The sequence below is a fragment of the Muscardinus avellanarius genome, assembly GCF_963383645.1.
Source record: "Muscardinus avellanarius genome assembly, chromosome: 12".
Lineage (NCBI taxonomy): Eukaryota > Metazoa > Chordata > Mammalia > Rodentia > Gliridae > Muscardinus > Muscardinus avellanarius.
This window is the reverse complement of record NC_137798.1, coordinates 30,214,597-30,230,916: the sequence shown is the minus strand read 5'-3', so window position 1 is coordinate 30,230,916 and position 16,320 is coordinate 30,214,597. Positions and strand designations below refer to the sequence as shown.

Here is a 16,320-nt window from a genome sequence, read left to right as displayed (position 1 = left end):
TTCATGATCTCCCTATGGAACTGCTATGAGCTCTGGCGGGTTTCCTTTCGATCTTCCTAAACTGTAAATTAAACCCTGGTCTCCTCCTGTGCCTTCCCATTACCTGTGGGATTCAAAGTCCTACCCTGATGCTGGGCTCCTGTGGCTCTTCCCAGCCTCGTCTGCACCCGAGCTCCAGGCTCTCTGTTCCAGCCACATGGGACTTACCCTTCTCAAACTCTCCACCCTTAGTCCAAGGCTTGTCCTCTGCTTTTCCTTCTGGAGGACTGCTCTCCCCCAGGCCCATGGGCCAACCCTGCCTGCTGTCTGGGTCTGGGCCCTGACCATCCAATCTGATCAGTCTCTAGTATATCACTATTTTATTTTGTGCCCTACACAATTTTATTTTTGCAGTACTGGGGATGAAACCCAGGGCCTTCTACCTCCAAGCTGCACCCCAAGCCCTATTTTTTATTCTTTATTTTGAAACAGGGCATCACTGAGTTGCAAAGGGCCTCTTTAAGTAGCTGAGGCTGTCCTCAAACCTTGATCCTTCTGTCTCAGCCTCCCAAATGCTGGAATTACAAGTGTGTATCACCATGCCCAGCTTCTACACAGCACTTACTTATTGTTTAACTTTAAAATGTTTATTTGAGCTGGGCGTGGTAGCACACCCTTGAAATCCCCTGCTTGGGAGGCGGAGACAGGAGGATCCCGCAGGTTTGAAGCCAGCCTCTCTGGCTTAAGAGACCCTGTTTCCAAAAAAAAAAAAAAAAAAAAAAAAGTATAAAATAGGTCTGGGAGTGTAGCCCAGAGGTAGAAGGGTTTCCAAGAACCCCAATACCATCAAAAAAAAATGTTTATTTGAGGTGGGTATAAGGGTGCACAGCTGTAATCTCAGTACTTGGGAGCCTGAGACAAAAGGATCACAGATTCTAGGCTAGCCTCAGCAATTTAGTGAGACTTTCTTTCAAAAATTAAAAGGGCTAGGATGTTGCTTGGAGATGGAATGCCCTTGGATTCAATTCCCAGTACCCCCCCATGTTTATTTGTATATTTATTAGATTCTCTTTTCTTTCTCTAAAACATGAGCTTTAAGAAACTGAGAATTCAGTGGGGCGTGGTGGTACATGGTTGTTAATCCTAGTACTTGGAAGTCTGAGACAGGAGGATCGAAGGTTTGAGGACGGCTTCAGCAAGCAGTGAGACTCTCATCAACCTAGGGAGACTGTTTCAAAAAAAATAATAAAATAGGGCTGGGGATATAGCTCAGAGGTAGAAGGCCCCTGGGTTTGAAAAACAGTCACACACACACACACACACACACACACACACACACTCATCATCTGTATTGTTTATAACCATGTCCCAGAACCTAAAACAAGACCTAGCATATAAGCACAATCTGTGCTTATTACTTAAAATTTATACAGCTGGGCACAGTGGTGCACACTTGTAATCCCAGTACTTAGGAGGCTGAGAAAGGAGTATATCAGGTTTGCAGCCAGCTTTAGTTACTTAATGAGGCCATCAACAACTTATTGAGACCCTGTTTCAAAATAAAAAACAAGAAGCTGGATGTGGTGGCACACGCTTGTAATTCCAGCATTTGGGAGGCTGAAACAGGAGGATCGTGGTTTGAACACAGCCTCAGCTACTTAGTGAGTGCCCTTTGCAACTCAGTAAGATCCTGTTTCAAAATAAAGATTAAAAAATAGGGCTGTGAGTGTACCTTGGAGGTAGAATACTCATGTTCCATCCCCAATACTAAAAAAAAAAAAAAAAAAAAAAAAAGATTGGGAAATTTTGTCACCAGTAGATCACCTTTGCAAGACATGTTAGAAGAAAACTCTAAAAAGGATGAAATTATACATGTCAAAAACTCAAGTCTGCATAAAGGAAGACCATTAGAGAAGGAATAAGTGAAGGAGAAAATGGAAAATAACCAGGATTTCACATGTGTCCATCTTGGGATACTTTGGAACTAGGTGTCCCAGGGGTAGTTAAATGTGTGGCCCAGCTCAGAAGACTGATCTGAGGTGGAGACAGGAATGTGTGAGGCACTCTATCTCAGAATAAAAGAAACATCCCAAAGAATGAGTAGTTTCACTAAATCCTTGTAAGGTGGCCAAGACAAATAACTAATTCAGTCAACAAACTCTATATACTGTGTGCAGGTTCTGTATTTGTTAACAGAAATAAGAAGAGGTACCAAGCAGATGACAAAGAAACAGACAAGAAAATAGTCAATTCATTAAGGGACTGACTCTAGTTAAGTGCACATCTGAAATTTTTTTAAAAAATCCGTTTTTAAATTTATTTTAAAACAATATCAAGCCTTTGGGAGGCTAAGACAGGAGGATCGTGGTTTGCAGGCAGCCTCAGCTACTTAGTGAGGCCTTTGCAACTCAGTGAGACCCTGTTTCAAAATAAAGACTAAAAACAGGGCTAGGGGTGTAGCTCAGAGATAGAATGCCCCTGGATTTCATCCCCAATACTGCAGGAAAAATAAAAATTATCAGAGCCGGGTGTGGTAGTACATACTTGTCATCCTAGTACTTGGGAGGCTGAGACAGGAGGATCACAGATTCACAGCCAGCCTCAGCTACTTAGTGAGGTCCTCTGAAACTGAGACCCTGTTTCAAAATAAAGAATATAAAAAATAGGGCTGGAGATGTAGCTTGGAGGTAGAATACCCTGGGTTTAATCCCCAGTACTGTAAAACAAACAAACAAACAACAACAACAACAACAACAACAAAAATATCAACTGGGAGTAGTAGCCCACACCTGTAATTCTAGTACTTGGGAGGCTAGAGGATAGCAGATTCAAGGACAGCCTTAGCAACCTAGCAAAAAAAAAAAAAAAAAAAAAAAAAGAGGGGGCTGGGAGTGTATCTCTGAGGTAGAATGTCCCTAGGTTCAAACTCTAGTACGACCACAAAAAAAAAGAAAAAAATACTCTATGAAATAGGAAAGATAACACAAAGCACAAAAATTACCTATACTCCTACCATCCAGAGAAAACCAAGCTAACAACCTGATAATTTTCAAAATTTGTATTTTATTAACTTTAAGTGTGTGTGTGTGTGTGTGTGTGTGTGTGTGTGTGTGTGTGTTACTGGGGACTGAACCCAGGGGTACTCTGCCACTGAGCTACATCCCAGCCCTTTTCATTTTGAGACAGGGTCTCACTAATTGCCAAAGCTGGCCTGGAACCAAGGATCCTTTGGCCTCAGCTTCTGGAGTTGCTGGAAGTATAAGCATGGGCCACTAGCCCGGCTCATTCTCATTTTTTTTTAAAAGGGGAGCACGTCCTCTCCTGTTTTACTGCCTTTATTTCTCTTTCTTTCTTTCTTTCTTTCTTTCTTTCTTTCTTTCTTTCTTTTTTGTGGTACTGGGGTGGAACCCAGAACATTCTACCTCCAAGCTACACCTCCAGCCCTATTTTTTATTCTCTATTTTGAAACAGGGTCTTACTAAATTGTGGAGGGCCTCACTAAGTAGCTGGGGCTGGCCGCGAACCCACGATCCTCCTGCCTCAGCCTCCTAAGTACTGGGATTACAAGAGTGCGCCACCACAATCGGCTTTTTATTTTGAAACACTTGATACTTTACTGTGCGCTGGCAGCGTATTTGCGATCTTCCCAAATACCGGAATTACAGGCGTGTGGGTGCCTGGCTTGTTTTGCCGAATTCTCCATGGAAGCACCCTGCCACTTGGAAAGGCTTTGCAGACTGTTTTGACAGCTGGGTTTTAAAGAATCATATTTCAATGGGTGAAGACTATGAGCAGGGAAGGTAGTAGGATCCCTGGTTTACAAACTAGGAATCGGGTCTCAAAAAGTGACAGCTGGACATGGTGCTCGCTGCTAATTCCAGTACTTCAGAATTGAAACAAGAGGATTGCAGGCTCAAGGACAGCCCTGACAATGTGGTGAGACTCCAAGCAACCTAGCAAGACCCCGTTTCAAAGCAAAACAACAAAAAAAATTTTTTTTAAATAGGGCTGTGGATGTAGATCGGAGGTAGAATGCCTCTGTGTTCAATCCCCAGTAAACAAACACACACACACACACACACACATACACACACAGTGACAGAAGTGGGGTGGGGATGAGGGTGATGATATGCCTGTGATCCCAATATGAGAGGCTAAGAAGGACCGCAGATTTGAGGCCAGTCTCAGCAATTTAGCTAGACCTTGTTCCAAAATAATAAATAAAATAGGACTGGACGTTATACACACAATCCCCATTTACGCACAAATATAAATAACCACCCAGTCACACACACACAAAACCCCGCTACACGCACAATCCCTAGGTACACACACACAAAATAAATACAAAAATATTTTTAAAGTGACAAGATAGTGCCAGGCATGGTGGCGCAAGCCTGTAGTTCCAGCATTGGGACAGGAGGATCCGGGTTCTGAGACAGCTTCAGCTACTTATGGAGGCCCTTTGCAACTCGGTGAGATCCTGTTTCAAAAAATTTAAAAAGACTAAAAAAAAAAGGGCTGGAGGTGTAGCTTGTGGGTTCCAGGAATGGGGGGTGACAAGACATTGGGAGGCTGAGACAGGAGGATCACGCATGTTCAAAGCCAGCCTCAGCTACTTAGGCTCTCAGCAACTTAGTGAGACTCTGTTTCCAAATAAAATAGAAAATAGGTCTGGGAGTGTAGCCCAGAGGTAGAAGGCCCCTGGGCTCCATCCCCAATACCACAATAAATAAATAAATAAATAAATAAATAAATAAATAGTGAGAAGACAGCCGGGCGTGGTGGTGCACGCTTGTAATCCCAGCATTCAGGTGGCTGAGACAGGAGGATCTGGTTCGAGGACAGCCTCAGCAACTTAGTGAGGCCCTTTGCAACTGACACCTGTTTCAAAAAAATAAATGAATAAAAAGGCGGGCTGGGGTGTAGCTTGGAGGTAAAATGTCCCTGGGTTCCATGTCTCTGCAGGCTCAAAAAGGCAGGGGAAGGACCGGGCGGGTGCAGCCGTCACCGCGGCCCACGAAGTCACAGCGAGGGGCGGGGCCTGCGCGGCGCGGCCTGATGACGCGTCACACGCCCCTCTGCGGGCCAGCCATTGGTGGTTTCTCTCTTACCGCCCTTTTCCGGGGCAGCGGAACTAGTCGCAGGGGCGGAAGTGAGGTACCCTTGAATTCCAGAGAGCGGAGGCGTTTAAAGCTGAGCCTCCTGGTACCATTGGAGACGAATTGCTTCTCCATTCGGGCTCCAGCGCGAGCTGCAGAGAAGACCCCAGAATTCTAGTGACCATAGAAGGGTTAGATCGCGATGGATCCGGCGCAGAACTAAAGACCCGCGCCAAGGAGGGCGGCCGGAAAACCCGCCCCCTGGAGGGGCCGGGGACTCTGCCGGATGGAAAAAGCCTGAAAGAACCTCCCTGAGGTGGAGCCCGCCGGCCATGGCCCCGCCTCCGGGAGCCGGTCCCGCGGCTTTGCGCTTTACCGCGGCTGCCTGCTGGCAGATTGTGCGATGTCGCAGCGTGGAGCACTTTCCACGAGTACTGGAGTTTCTTCGATCCCTGCGCGCTACTGCTCCCGGCTTGGTTCAGTACCGGCATCATGAACGCCTGTGTATGGGCCTAAAGGCCAAGGTACTGAAGCGAGTAGGACCTGGAGAGGGGAGGGAGGTGCGAGGACCTGAGGGCTGAAGGTTGGGGGGTGAAATCAGTTGGAAAAGGGTAGCTTGCACCGATGTGGAGACTCTAAACTCAGTACCGTGCAGGTGGTGGTGGAGCAGATCCTGCAGGGCCGGCCTTGGGCCCAAGTCCTGAATACCCTGAATCACCACTTCTCAGAGTCTGGACCTGTAGTGCGGGACCCTAAAGCTGTGAGTAAATCCCTGGAATATGCTCTAGCCCCAGTTACACTTAATGCAGCAAAGCGGCTCCTGCTCCTGGCCACTTGATCCTGGTCTCCCCAACTTTTCTGTCTTTTATATCCTCAACAGACAGAGCAGAATCTGAGGAAGATTTTGGAAGCACAGGAAACGTTTTGCCAGCAGGTGAAGCAGCTGTCCGAGGCTTCTGTGGATTTAGCCTCAGAGCTACAGGTGAGTCTAGATGGCTTGGAGGCCGTTTGGTGGCTCCTATTTTCTCTGATCCTCATCTACTTCTCTCTCCCCAACCCCTATCACCTTGCAGGAACTTGAACAAGAGTATGGGGAATCCTTCCTGGCTGCCATGGAAAAGCTGTTTTTTGAATATTTGTGTCAACTGGAGAAAGCATTGCCTCCACCATGCGCACAGCAGGTTTTGATGGGCAGAACACCTAAAGGCAGAGTGCGGGGTGGTTCTAGTAAAGACTAGTCTTATGCCTCTCTTCCTGTCCACAGCTTCAGGATGTGCTGAGTTGGATGCAGCCTGGAGTTTCTATCACCTCTTCTCTTGCCTTGAGCCAATATGGTGTGGACATGGGGTGGCCATTTCCAGGTACCAGGACCATCTTGGATAATGCGAATTTGGGGTGTAGTGTTTAGCTTGACACCTTTTTAGTGAATTTTTTTTTTTTTTTTTTTTTTGTGGTGGTACTGGGGTGGAACCCAGAGGCTTTCTACCTCTGGGCTATACTCTCAGACCTATTTTTTATACTTTATTTGGAAACAGGGTCTCACTAAGTTGCTGAGAGCCTCACTAAGCAGCTGAGGCTGGCTTCAAACCTGTGCAATCCTCCTGTCTCGGCCTCCCAAGCACGGGGATTACAAGCGTGTGCCACCATGCCCGGCTTTAGTGAGCCTTTTGACAGGTGGGCTAGAAGCACAAGAAACCTGATTTAACTAGTCCATTACTATCAGTTCTCTTTATAAGGAGCATCCTTTTCTCTTTCAGAGTGCTCTGTTTCTGATCCAGTGGACCTAACAGATCCCACGGAACAAAATCCTCCCCAGCAACCGAGACAAGCACTCCACAGTCCTCAGCCGAAAGCCAAGCCTGGTCTTCGGGGAACAGAATCAAGAAAATACCCAGAACCCTTAGCTGGCCACCACTTCAATTTGGCCCCACTAGGCCGGCGAAGAATCCGGTCCCGATGGACATCTGCAAGGGGAGGCCGTAAGGAACGCCCCACAGTCATGCTGTTCCCTTTTAGGAATCTGGGCTCACCAACCCAGGTCTTATCTAACCCTGAGAAAACAGAAGAGCATAGGGTATGCTCAACAGACCCAGCAGGTGCTATGAGCACAAGAGCAGCCTCCACTGGGAAGTGTAAGAGTCCATCTCACATCAGAGGGGAACGGGCTCTGAAGGAAAACCCTGCTGACATGTCCACCCTACGGCAAAAGGAGTGAGTAGAAGAGTCGCTTCTCCCTACCAGGAGCACATTCTCTGCCTGCTTTTCTTTCACTCTATCCTTTGCTTGCTTCCACTTCAGGAATTGCTTGGATTGCTACGTGGACCCCCTCAAACTTTCATTATCGCCCCCTAGGGCTAAGAAACCAGGTAGGTGGGCTGAGTCAGGATTGGATCAGACAGCCCGCTTTCTTAGGGTCTGTGTTCACCGAGAAGTAGTTTGATTCTGGTTTCCTTCCTGCAGCGTGGTCTCCATCTCTGTGCAGCTCTGTCATTACCATAGGAGACTTGGTTTTGGACTCTGATGAAGAAGAAAATAGCCAGAGGGAAGGAAAGGTGAGTAGGAGAGGAGAAAGCTGGAAAAGGAGTGTCAGAACAAGACAAATCCACAAGCTCCAGAATAGGGAGGGCTCAGCATAGTTTCCAATGTTAGGATCTCCCTGCTCCCTTCTCTACAGGAGTCTCTGGAAAACTATCAGAAGACAAAGTTTGACACCTTGATCCCCACCTTCTGTGAATACCTCCCCACTTCTGGCCCCAGCACAGTGCCTGTCCCTTGCTGTGACCGCAGACAGCTCTAGACCCCTATGATAACACTGAGGTGCTCTCTGCATTCTGGTTCCTCAGCTCTGCAAGCAGTTTAGTGGGAATGAAACAGGCTTGGGTTGCCTGATTACATTACTAAAAACTCTGTAATGCTCGGTAATTAAATCTGGATTTGTTAAAACTGTGTTGATGTGAGGAGGGGAATCCCTGGGTCAGTAGATATCATTCCTTAGAAGCAGAACCAGCTCCTCTAGAGCTGGAAGAATCTCTTTGACTTTTACTTCTTTGAAAAATGTTATTTAGATGTGCCCAGAAGATTTACCAGGGTTGAGAGCATGTAGGAAAAATGTCCTTTTGCTGTTTTGAAAATCTGTGTCCTAACATCAGAATGTATTTGCAAATCTCATGCTGCCAGGTTATCTGGGGGTTGTGGCACTAAAGTGGAAATTCCCAATCTCCCTACCTTGGAGCGGCACTTAAATGCCAGCCTTATATAGAAAGCCCCAGTGTCTCTTTATAGTCCATGGGATCTCTCTTTATTGAGACATCTAAAATCTGGAAATGCTTCTTTTGAGCTTTTTAGCTAAAGATGTTATTTAATGAAGCTGATTAACAACACATGATTCCAAAGCTTGCCTCTTCCAGACCAAGGCCATGTAAAACATTTATATATCAATACATGCCTCTCCCTCTTAATAATCTTCGGGATGCTAGGTCCCCAGATTCCCATTTGATCATCTTACTTCATCTTCTCACTGTCTTCTTCCTCACTTCCTCCCCAGTGAGAGCCCTGGACATCTTGTGTGTGCAGATAGAGTACAGGGTTACTGCAGGAACCCTCAGGAATGAGACGATAGAAACTGATAGGTGCATAGCCACAGGAGCTGGGGCAGGTGAGAAGCCCACTTGAGAGTTCTTCTTGTGAAGTGCTGGTGCCTTTGGAGGGCAGAACAGTCAGGTCTAGCGCCCATCACTGAAGATTGGATTCACCTGCTGGGTAACCCGGATGAATGTAGTTCTCCGGCTCAATTCCTTCAACTTAGCTGCTCCCACATAGGTACATGTAGATCGGATCCCTCCTAGGATGTCACGGATAGTATGTTCCACATCCCCTTTAAAGGGAACTTCCACTGTCTTTCCCTCTGAGGCCCTTGGAATAAAAAAAGCTTTATTACTTTCTCATTCTAGATTCCTTAAGCACAGTGACTCTTCTTGCCTTTAGCATTCAGCCTCACTTCATTATTTTTCTTTTGAGCTTTATACTACCCATATCCCAGCAGCCATGAGTTCTGCCACCACACTACATAGTCATATTCTCCAAGAACCTGAAGCTGCTGGAACATGGCTGTGGAGCACATACCTGTACTCAGCCACGCCACCGGCATACTTCTTCATGGCCATTTCAGAACTCATCCCGTAGAAGAGTTTGTACTTCTTGCCATCCTTCTCAATGAGCTCACCACCTGACTCACTGTGCCCAGCCAGCATGCCACCTAGCATCACAAAGTCAGCTCCTGCCCCTGCCAAAATCAAGGAGGTAGGAAACATGCATCTAGGCCGGGGTACCCACACAGCCACACTCAGAGGCAACTCACATCAAATTTTCAGTCATTATAGTGAGGCCCTCTGCAACTTAGTGAGACCCAGATTCAAAATAAAGAATAAAACAGAAAGCCGGCGTGGTGGTGCACGCTTGTAATCCCAACTTTTGGGAGGCCGGGACAGGAGGATCCAGGTTTGCAGCCACCCTCAGCTACTTAGTGAGGCCCTCTGCAACTCAGTGAGACCCTGTTTCAAAATAAAGAATAAAAAATAGGGCTGGAGGTGTAGCTTGGAGGTAGAATGTTCTGGGTTCCACCCCCAGTACCACACACACAAAAAAAGAATAGGGCTGGAGTATAGCTTGGAGGTAGAATGTCCTTGGGTTCAATCCCCAGTACCGTACACACACACAAAAAAGAAACTCAGTCCTGACAATGACTCCGGAGTCTTCCCAGTTCTCTTTCCCTAGCTGACTCCCAGTCTACACAGGCTTGCTCTGTTCCTGATCTCTATTCCTGTTTTAAAGTAAAGAATAAGGCCGGGTGTAGTGGCGCACGCTTGTAATCCCTGTGCTTGGGAGGCAGAGACAGGAGGATTGCGCAGGTTCGAAGCCAGGTGCGCGCGCTGGCTTAGAAGACTCTGTTTCCAAATAAAAATGCAAAAATAGGTCTGGGAGTGTAGCCCGGAGGTAGAAGGGCTTCCAGGAACCCCAGTACCACCAAAATAAATAAATAAATAAAGTAAAGAATAAAAAAGAGGACTCTGGGTGTAGCTCAGAGGTAGAATGCCCCTGGGTTCAGTCCCCAGTACTGGGGGGAAGAAAAATAATCACCTGGGAAACAAAAATACAGATTTATAGCCTCATTCCTCAGTTGCTGGGGCTCAGCAATCTATACTGTTCAACAACTAGGGGCCCTGACTCACACTTGGAGAGTCTAAATCAGTCTTAGGATTTCCCCTGCTGGCTTGCTGCAGGAGATACCACAAGCTTCAGAATCACTAGTTCGTATTATGAAAATTTTTGAATGACTTCCTGAATTTCTTCTAGCCTACACCCTTGGACAATTCTGTGTCCTCCCGATAGCCTTTCCTTACCAAAAGCTTTGGCCACATCCCCAGGACAACTACAGCCTCCATCCTGCAAAAAAAAAAAAAAAAAAAAAAAAAAAAGAAGGACCACTGTGAGAAGACTGTGCAGATTTCCCAAACTCTTTCAACGATGTCCCAATGGCCCACCTCAAAGCTGACAAGAATTTGGGAGTCCTGACCCCTCTTCTACTAGAGCCACCACACTTGTACCCTACCCAGACACTGGGCCTTACTGAAATGATGTGGCCTTTGAGACCATGAGCAGCATCTGCACATTCCATCACTGCACTGAGCTGTGGATACCCCACTCCAGTTTTCTTCCGGGTTGTACATACAGAGCCTAGGAAGACAATGACATGGGTGAGACTGAAATGTTCCATGGGTGTCTGCCACTGAAGGAGCAGCCATGGAACCAGCTTACCTGGCCCAATTCCCACTTTGATGATGTCAGCCCCTGAGAGGATTAGCTCTTCCACCATTTCTCCTGTTACGACGTTTCCTGCCTAAGACAGAGCAATCAAGATCAGGATCCTAAATGGAAGTCTCCATCCTAAAGATCAGGAATGAAGACAAGCTTGTATGCTTTCATGTATAGTATGCCTAGACTATGACCTTCCCTTTGTGACTACAAAGAAAGTAGTCTAGGTCTCCTTTACTGGGCCTTCTAAGGGCTTCTACACTAGCGTCTTCAAAGGACCTTGCGGAGACACTGAGGTGACATGGAGGTGCATTCAGAGAGGCAAAGGAGCAAGCTCACGTCTGACTAAAGGGTAGATTTATCTCCCCTTCACTGCCAAGTGACTCCAACATACCCTGTCCTGAAGCTGTTCTGCCATAGAACCTCTCTGGCTTCAGGAAAAGGGGAAAGACATGGTAATGTTAAATACCCTTCTTCCCAGCTGTACATAGTAGAGACATCCCCTTCAATGCTGTGAAGTAAATGAGGCCATGTTATCACACCCTAAGTTTGTAAATAAGAATAAAAAATTGATCTGTGACACCTATGTGATTGTAGTGCATGTCCATTTCAGATGGAGATGTATCAGTGCCACAGGTATGTACAGTGCATAATATTGCATCATGGTTTTACAAGTCATGTCACATACACTGGAATTACAAAGACTAAATCAAAGGTCAGAGATACTGCACTGACCAATAAACATTTTAAGCTTGGAACCATGGATAATTACCCAAAAACATTATGTGAACTATAAATAGCATAATGAAGCAGGGGAGAAATGAACTGACACAACAGATATGAGCAAAGAGTGAAGGAGGAGAGGAATGTACCAACTCCGGGAAAATAGAAACATACCATGATGGTGTGTTGAGGAAAGCGCTTCCGTACATCTTTAACAAATTCAACAAAGTGTTCAGAGTAGCCATTTGCCACATCTAGGCATATATATTTCACCTGGGGTACAGCTTCCAGAATCTGTGCTAACTGTTCAAAGTCAGAAGAACCTGTGCCTGAGCTGGCAGCCAGATACTGTAGAAGGAACAAGACCATGGAAATGAGAGGCATTAAAGTAGCCAGTGGCACTGTATCAGAGATGATCTGGTGAGCTGGAAGGGTTAAGGGTGAGGGCTAGTCCCCTGGCCTGGAAAACATGAAGGGACAGGGTAGGCCCAGTGTTACCTCAAGACAATCAGGATTCTGGCCAGCAAACTCTTGCCATTGATCAAGGCTGTAATGCTTATGGACAGCAGTGAAGAGGGAGAACTGGGGAGAAGAACCATGAAGAAGAAAAAAGCTTTGTTAGGATCTCTTTCTATAAAAAAAAAAAGACCTTTATACTATTCTGAGAGAGAAAATAAGAGTTTGGAAGGAATTTGAGTTCAACCATTGGGCTTTTTACCACAAGCTAGTATATGTCTAATGTTCCTACCAAAGTCATGTAAATTGGATTTCATGGCTAGCACAAACTTCTGACCTCAAGGAGACAAGGACAAGCTTTCTGTGCAGGCATGGAGGAAGCATGAAGAGGCTAGATGGAATCAGTGATTGTATTTCTTAGCAATCTAAAGTAACTTAGTACTAAATCTACTTGTATTATCTTCTGGTTCACTTGCCAGCCGTAATTCAGTGGTCTAGATGCCCACAAAAGGTAAGGCCTTAAGGGTACTGGAGCCAATAAGAAGCCATCTCATCCTTTTTCCATTTCTACCGAAACAAAGGACAGATTTCTTAATGGGGATATAGACGTGAAAAGTCTATTTCATTTATCTAGTGTTTACGTCAACCATGTTGAAAGATATAATGACTCATCAGGCTCATGTTCTCTTGCTCAACAAATTGCAAACAATATCCTAATACTTTGAGAAAGTTATTCAAAAACCCTCTGACTGGGTATGGTGGAACACACCTATAATCCCAGTACTTAGGAGCCTGAGACAAGAGGATGACAGGTTCAAGGACAGCCTCAGCAACTAAGACCCTGTATCAAAAAGTTAAAAGGGTTTGGGTGCAGCTCAGAACACCTCTGGATTGAATCACCAGTGCCAAAAAAAAAAAAAAAAAAAAAAAAGCATTTAAAAAAGCCTCTATGAAGCTGGGCATGGTGGCGCACACTTGTAATCCCAGCTTTTGGGAGGCTGAGACAGGAGGATCATGGTTCCCAGACAGCCTCAGCTACTTAGGCCCTTTGTAACTCAGTGATACCCTGTTTCAAAATAAAGAATAAAAATGTTGGGCTGAGGGTATAGCTTGGAGGTAGAATGTTCCTGGTTCCATCCCCAGTACCACAAAAATAAATAAATAGCTATACAAGGGTATAGCTTGTTGGTAGAATGCCTCTGGGTTCAATCCTCAGTATTGGGGCGGGGGGGGGAGCCGGGCATGGTGGCACATACGTGGGAGGCTGAGACAGAAGGATCACGGTTAGTGGGCACCCTCAGCTATTTAGGTGCTCAGCAATTTAGTGAGACCTTGTTTCAAAATAAAGAATGAAAAACAGCCTGGGGGTGTATCTCAGAAGTAGAATGCCCCTGGGTTCCATCCCTAGTATTGAAAAAAAAAGGGGGGGGGCTCTATGGTAGGACTTGTGCCTGTAATCCCAGCTACTTGGGAGGCTAAAGCAGGAGGATCACATCTTAACTATCTTAAAATTTAGCTGGGCGTGGTGGCAGGTACTTGTAATCCCAGCATTTGGAAGGTTGAGACTAGGGGATCGCAGTTCGCAGACAGCCTCAGCTACTTAGTGAGGCCCTCTGCAATTTATTGAGACTGTTTCAAAATAAAGAATAAAAAATAGAATTGGGGCCGGGTGTGGTGGCGTACGCTTGTAATCCCAGCATTCAGGAGGCTGAGACCAGAAGATCGCAGTTTGCGGACAGCCTCAAAGCCTCAGCTACTTAGTGAGGCCCTCTGCAACTTAGTGAGACCCTGTTTTAAAATAAAGAATAAAAAATAGGGCAGGGGGTGTAGCTTGGAGGTCAAATGCCCCTGGGTTCCATCCCCATACCCTCAAAAAAGAAAGAAAGAAAGAGAGAGAGAGAGAAAATAGGATTGGGGGTGTAGTTCAGAGGAGGTAGAATGCCCCTGGGTTCCAGTACTGCAAATAAAATTTTAGAAAGGGTTGGGCAAAGCCGAGTGTGGTGGCACATGCTTGTAATCCCAGCATTTGGGAGGCTGAGACAGGAAAATCATGATTTGCAGACAGCCTCAGCTAATACTTAGTGAGGCCCTTTGCAACTCAGTAAGACCCTGTTTCAAAATAATGAATTAAAAAAATAGAGCTTAGAGTGTAGCTTGGAGGTAGAATGCCGATGGGTTCCATCTCCAGTACCGCCAAAAAAAAAAAAAAGAAAAAAAAGAAAGGTTGGGTATGTACTTAAGTGGCAGAGCATTTACTTAACCTGCACAACCCCCTGGGTTCAATCCCTGGTAACACACACACATACACATGCACACATGTGCGGTGTTTGTGCTTTAAAAAAGCAAGTACAAGAGACAGCAGTTGGCTAAGACAGCACAAATCTTACAACTGACAAGAAACCCAAGGAAGCTGTTTATCAGCCAGTAATAGAAAGTGCTACACTTCAAAGATCACTATCAACATATCTAGCTAAAGCTGGTGACTGAATTCTGCTTTCTCAGCAACACTACTGTGAACATACTGATACTCTAGGAGGTCAACAGGCCTTGGAGATACACTGGCATGGTGTGGCTTGAGTTCATTCAAAACATACCTAGAAAAGATGTTATTTTCATTTATTACTGCGAGATTTGGCTCTCTTTAAAAATCTCATTTCTTCAGTACTCATCAGCAATACTGAAAACTTAGCCAACATAAAGCATTAAGACAGTCTCCAACAAGGTTGATGTTTAACAGCGTGTCTGTTAACCTGTCATATTCACCACTCCCCAAGTCTACTGATATGGGCAATAGCAGGACTCCTAACAAATAAGTTATGTTAGAAAAGCAACAGGAATAAAGTGATAAAATTGAATAACCATCAACCTCAGAGAAGTAACAGCAGATATTCCACACACAGAGAAATTAAAAATAGAGACAGGGAGATGAAGCCCTTATGGTTAACAGAGCCACAAACAACAACAAAATCCATCTACTAGGGCTACATGGATTAACCAGCAGAGTTCATATGTTCTCAAAATGCCCAGATAACTATCTACCTTCTCAGCTACAAGAACAGAGGTAGGCAATATTACTGACAGGAGCAGTGTCTTCCATTTTCAAAGTGAATGACCTGTATATAAGAAAAGTACATTCCATTTGGGTACATCCCAGAAACTCCCAGGAACCTAGGACTTAAAGAAGAAGAAGATTAAAAAAAAGAATAGCAGTCATAAAAGAAAATTAGTAAGTTGCTTCTCTAGGATATCCTAATTAGAAATTTTGAATACTCAAACTGTATTTGGTTTCTGGACTAAACAGTTGTTATGAACAGTGGTGTGGCAGAAGGGATGTACATGACTGGGGGGGTGATCTGGGTGGTGGAAAAGCTGGTAAGGTGTATAAGCTGATAGACAAGAAAAAAGAAACTTCTGTTCATATGTCAGAAAAATGGGGCAAAATTTAATTTTGGATCTCACTAATTCAGACGGTCATTTGAACTGATCAAATAAAAGGGCCTTAATACTGAAGAAAATAGTAAAATGAGCATCCTAACTGCTAAATGTCAGAGAGCTGACTATGAATTGCTTCTGTAGACAGCTGGGGTAACTAGACACCACTAGGGAAGCCCCACCTTACATAGAACCTTGGCCATCTCAAAGGTGCCCACTGTATCCATATTTGCAGCAATGATAGGGACGCCAGTGTACATCTGTTTTGAGTTCCGAAATGAAAAGGATCTTGTGAGATCCACCTGCAGATATGAATAGAAAACAGCACTTCATTCATCTAGAAAATACCAGGCAGCTTTCCTGGTTTGGCCGCCAGGAGTTTGGGGTGAAAAGAGTAAACAGAGAAGCTGGCTCACCTCACTTCGAGACTTAAGGGTGCTGCGTTTGGGCCTCAACAGGACATCCTTGAAGTCTAGTTTCACGTCGTTGTCGATATGGGGCATGATGCGGATGGCCAGGAATCTGAGGAGAGTAAGAATTCAGAAGAGACTTCGCCACTATCCCCTTAGGCCTTACATTCTGACCAGGCTGGCACAGGATGGGTGCATCCCTCTCCTTAAGTCATGGAAGGGCGAGTTATATATACACGTCAAGCTGGGTATTTGGGAGGCTGAGACAGGAGGATCACGGTTCGAGGACAGCCTCGGCTACTACTTAGTGCCCTCTGCAACTCAATGAGACCCTGTTTCAAAATAAAGAATAAAGTCAGGTGTGGTGGCACATTTTGTAATCCCTGCGCTTAGGAGGCTGAGACAGG

At 45.4% G+C, this 16,320-nt stretch overlaps 2 protein-coding genes across 3 annotated transcripts; one reads left to right on the top strand and one right to left on the bottom strand.

The window, feature by feature from the left end:
- Positions 1-5,413: 5,413 nt before the first annotated feature.
- On the top strand, positions 5,414-7,878 carry TINF2 (TERF1 interacting nuclear factor 2; the record flags this gene model as incomplete). Of its 2 annotated transcripts, XM_080707272.1 has the most annotated exons (9): positions 5,414-5,605; positions 5,737-5,841; positions 5,962-6,063; positions 6,155-6,262; positions 6,346-6,442; positions 6,839-7,292; positions 7,380-7,447; positions 7,542-7,633; positions 7,756-7,878. In XM_080707272.1, the coding sequence occupies 9 exons, from the start codon at positions 5,414-5,416 to the stop codon at positions 7,876-7,878; spliced, it is 1,341 nt and encodes a 446-aa protein (XP_080563398.1). The 2 variants fall into 2 exon arrangements, with proteins under 2 accessions (XP_080563398.1, XP_080563399.1); XM_080707273.1 differs by lacking the exon at positions 5,737-5,841.
- A 925-nt stretch (positions 7,879-8,803) lies between these two features.
- GMPR2 (guanosine monophosphate reductase 2) lies at positions 8,804-16,006 on the bottom strand (the record flags this gene model as incomplete). Its single annotated transcript, XM_080707106.1, has 9 exons — positions 8,804-8,993; positions 9,204-9,363; positions 10,481-10,523; positions 10,708-10,814; positions 10,896-10,977; positions 11,790-11,963; positions 12,114-12,197; positions 15,686-15,805; positions 15,920-16,006. 9 exons carry the CDS (start codon positions 16,004-16,006, stop codon positions 8,804-8,806), a joined length of 1,047 nt encoding a protein of 348 aa, XP_080563232.1.
- Positions 16,007-16,320: the final 314 nt, after the last annotated feature.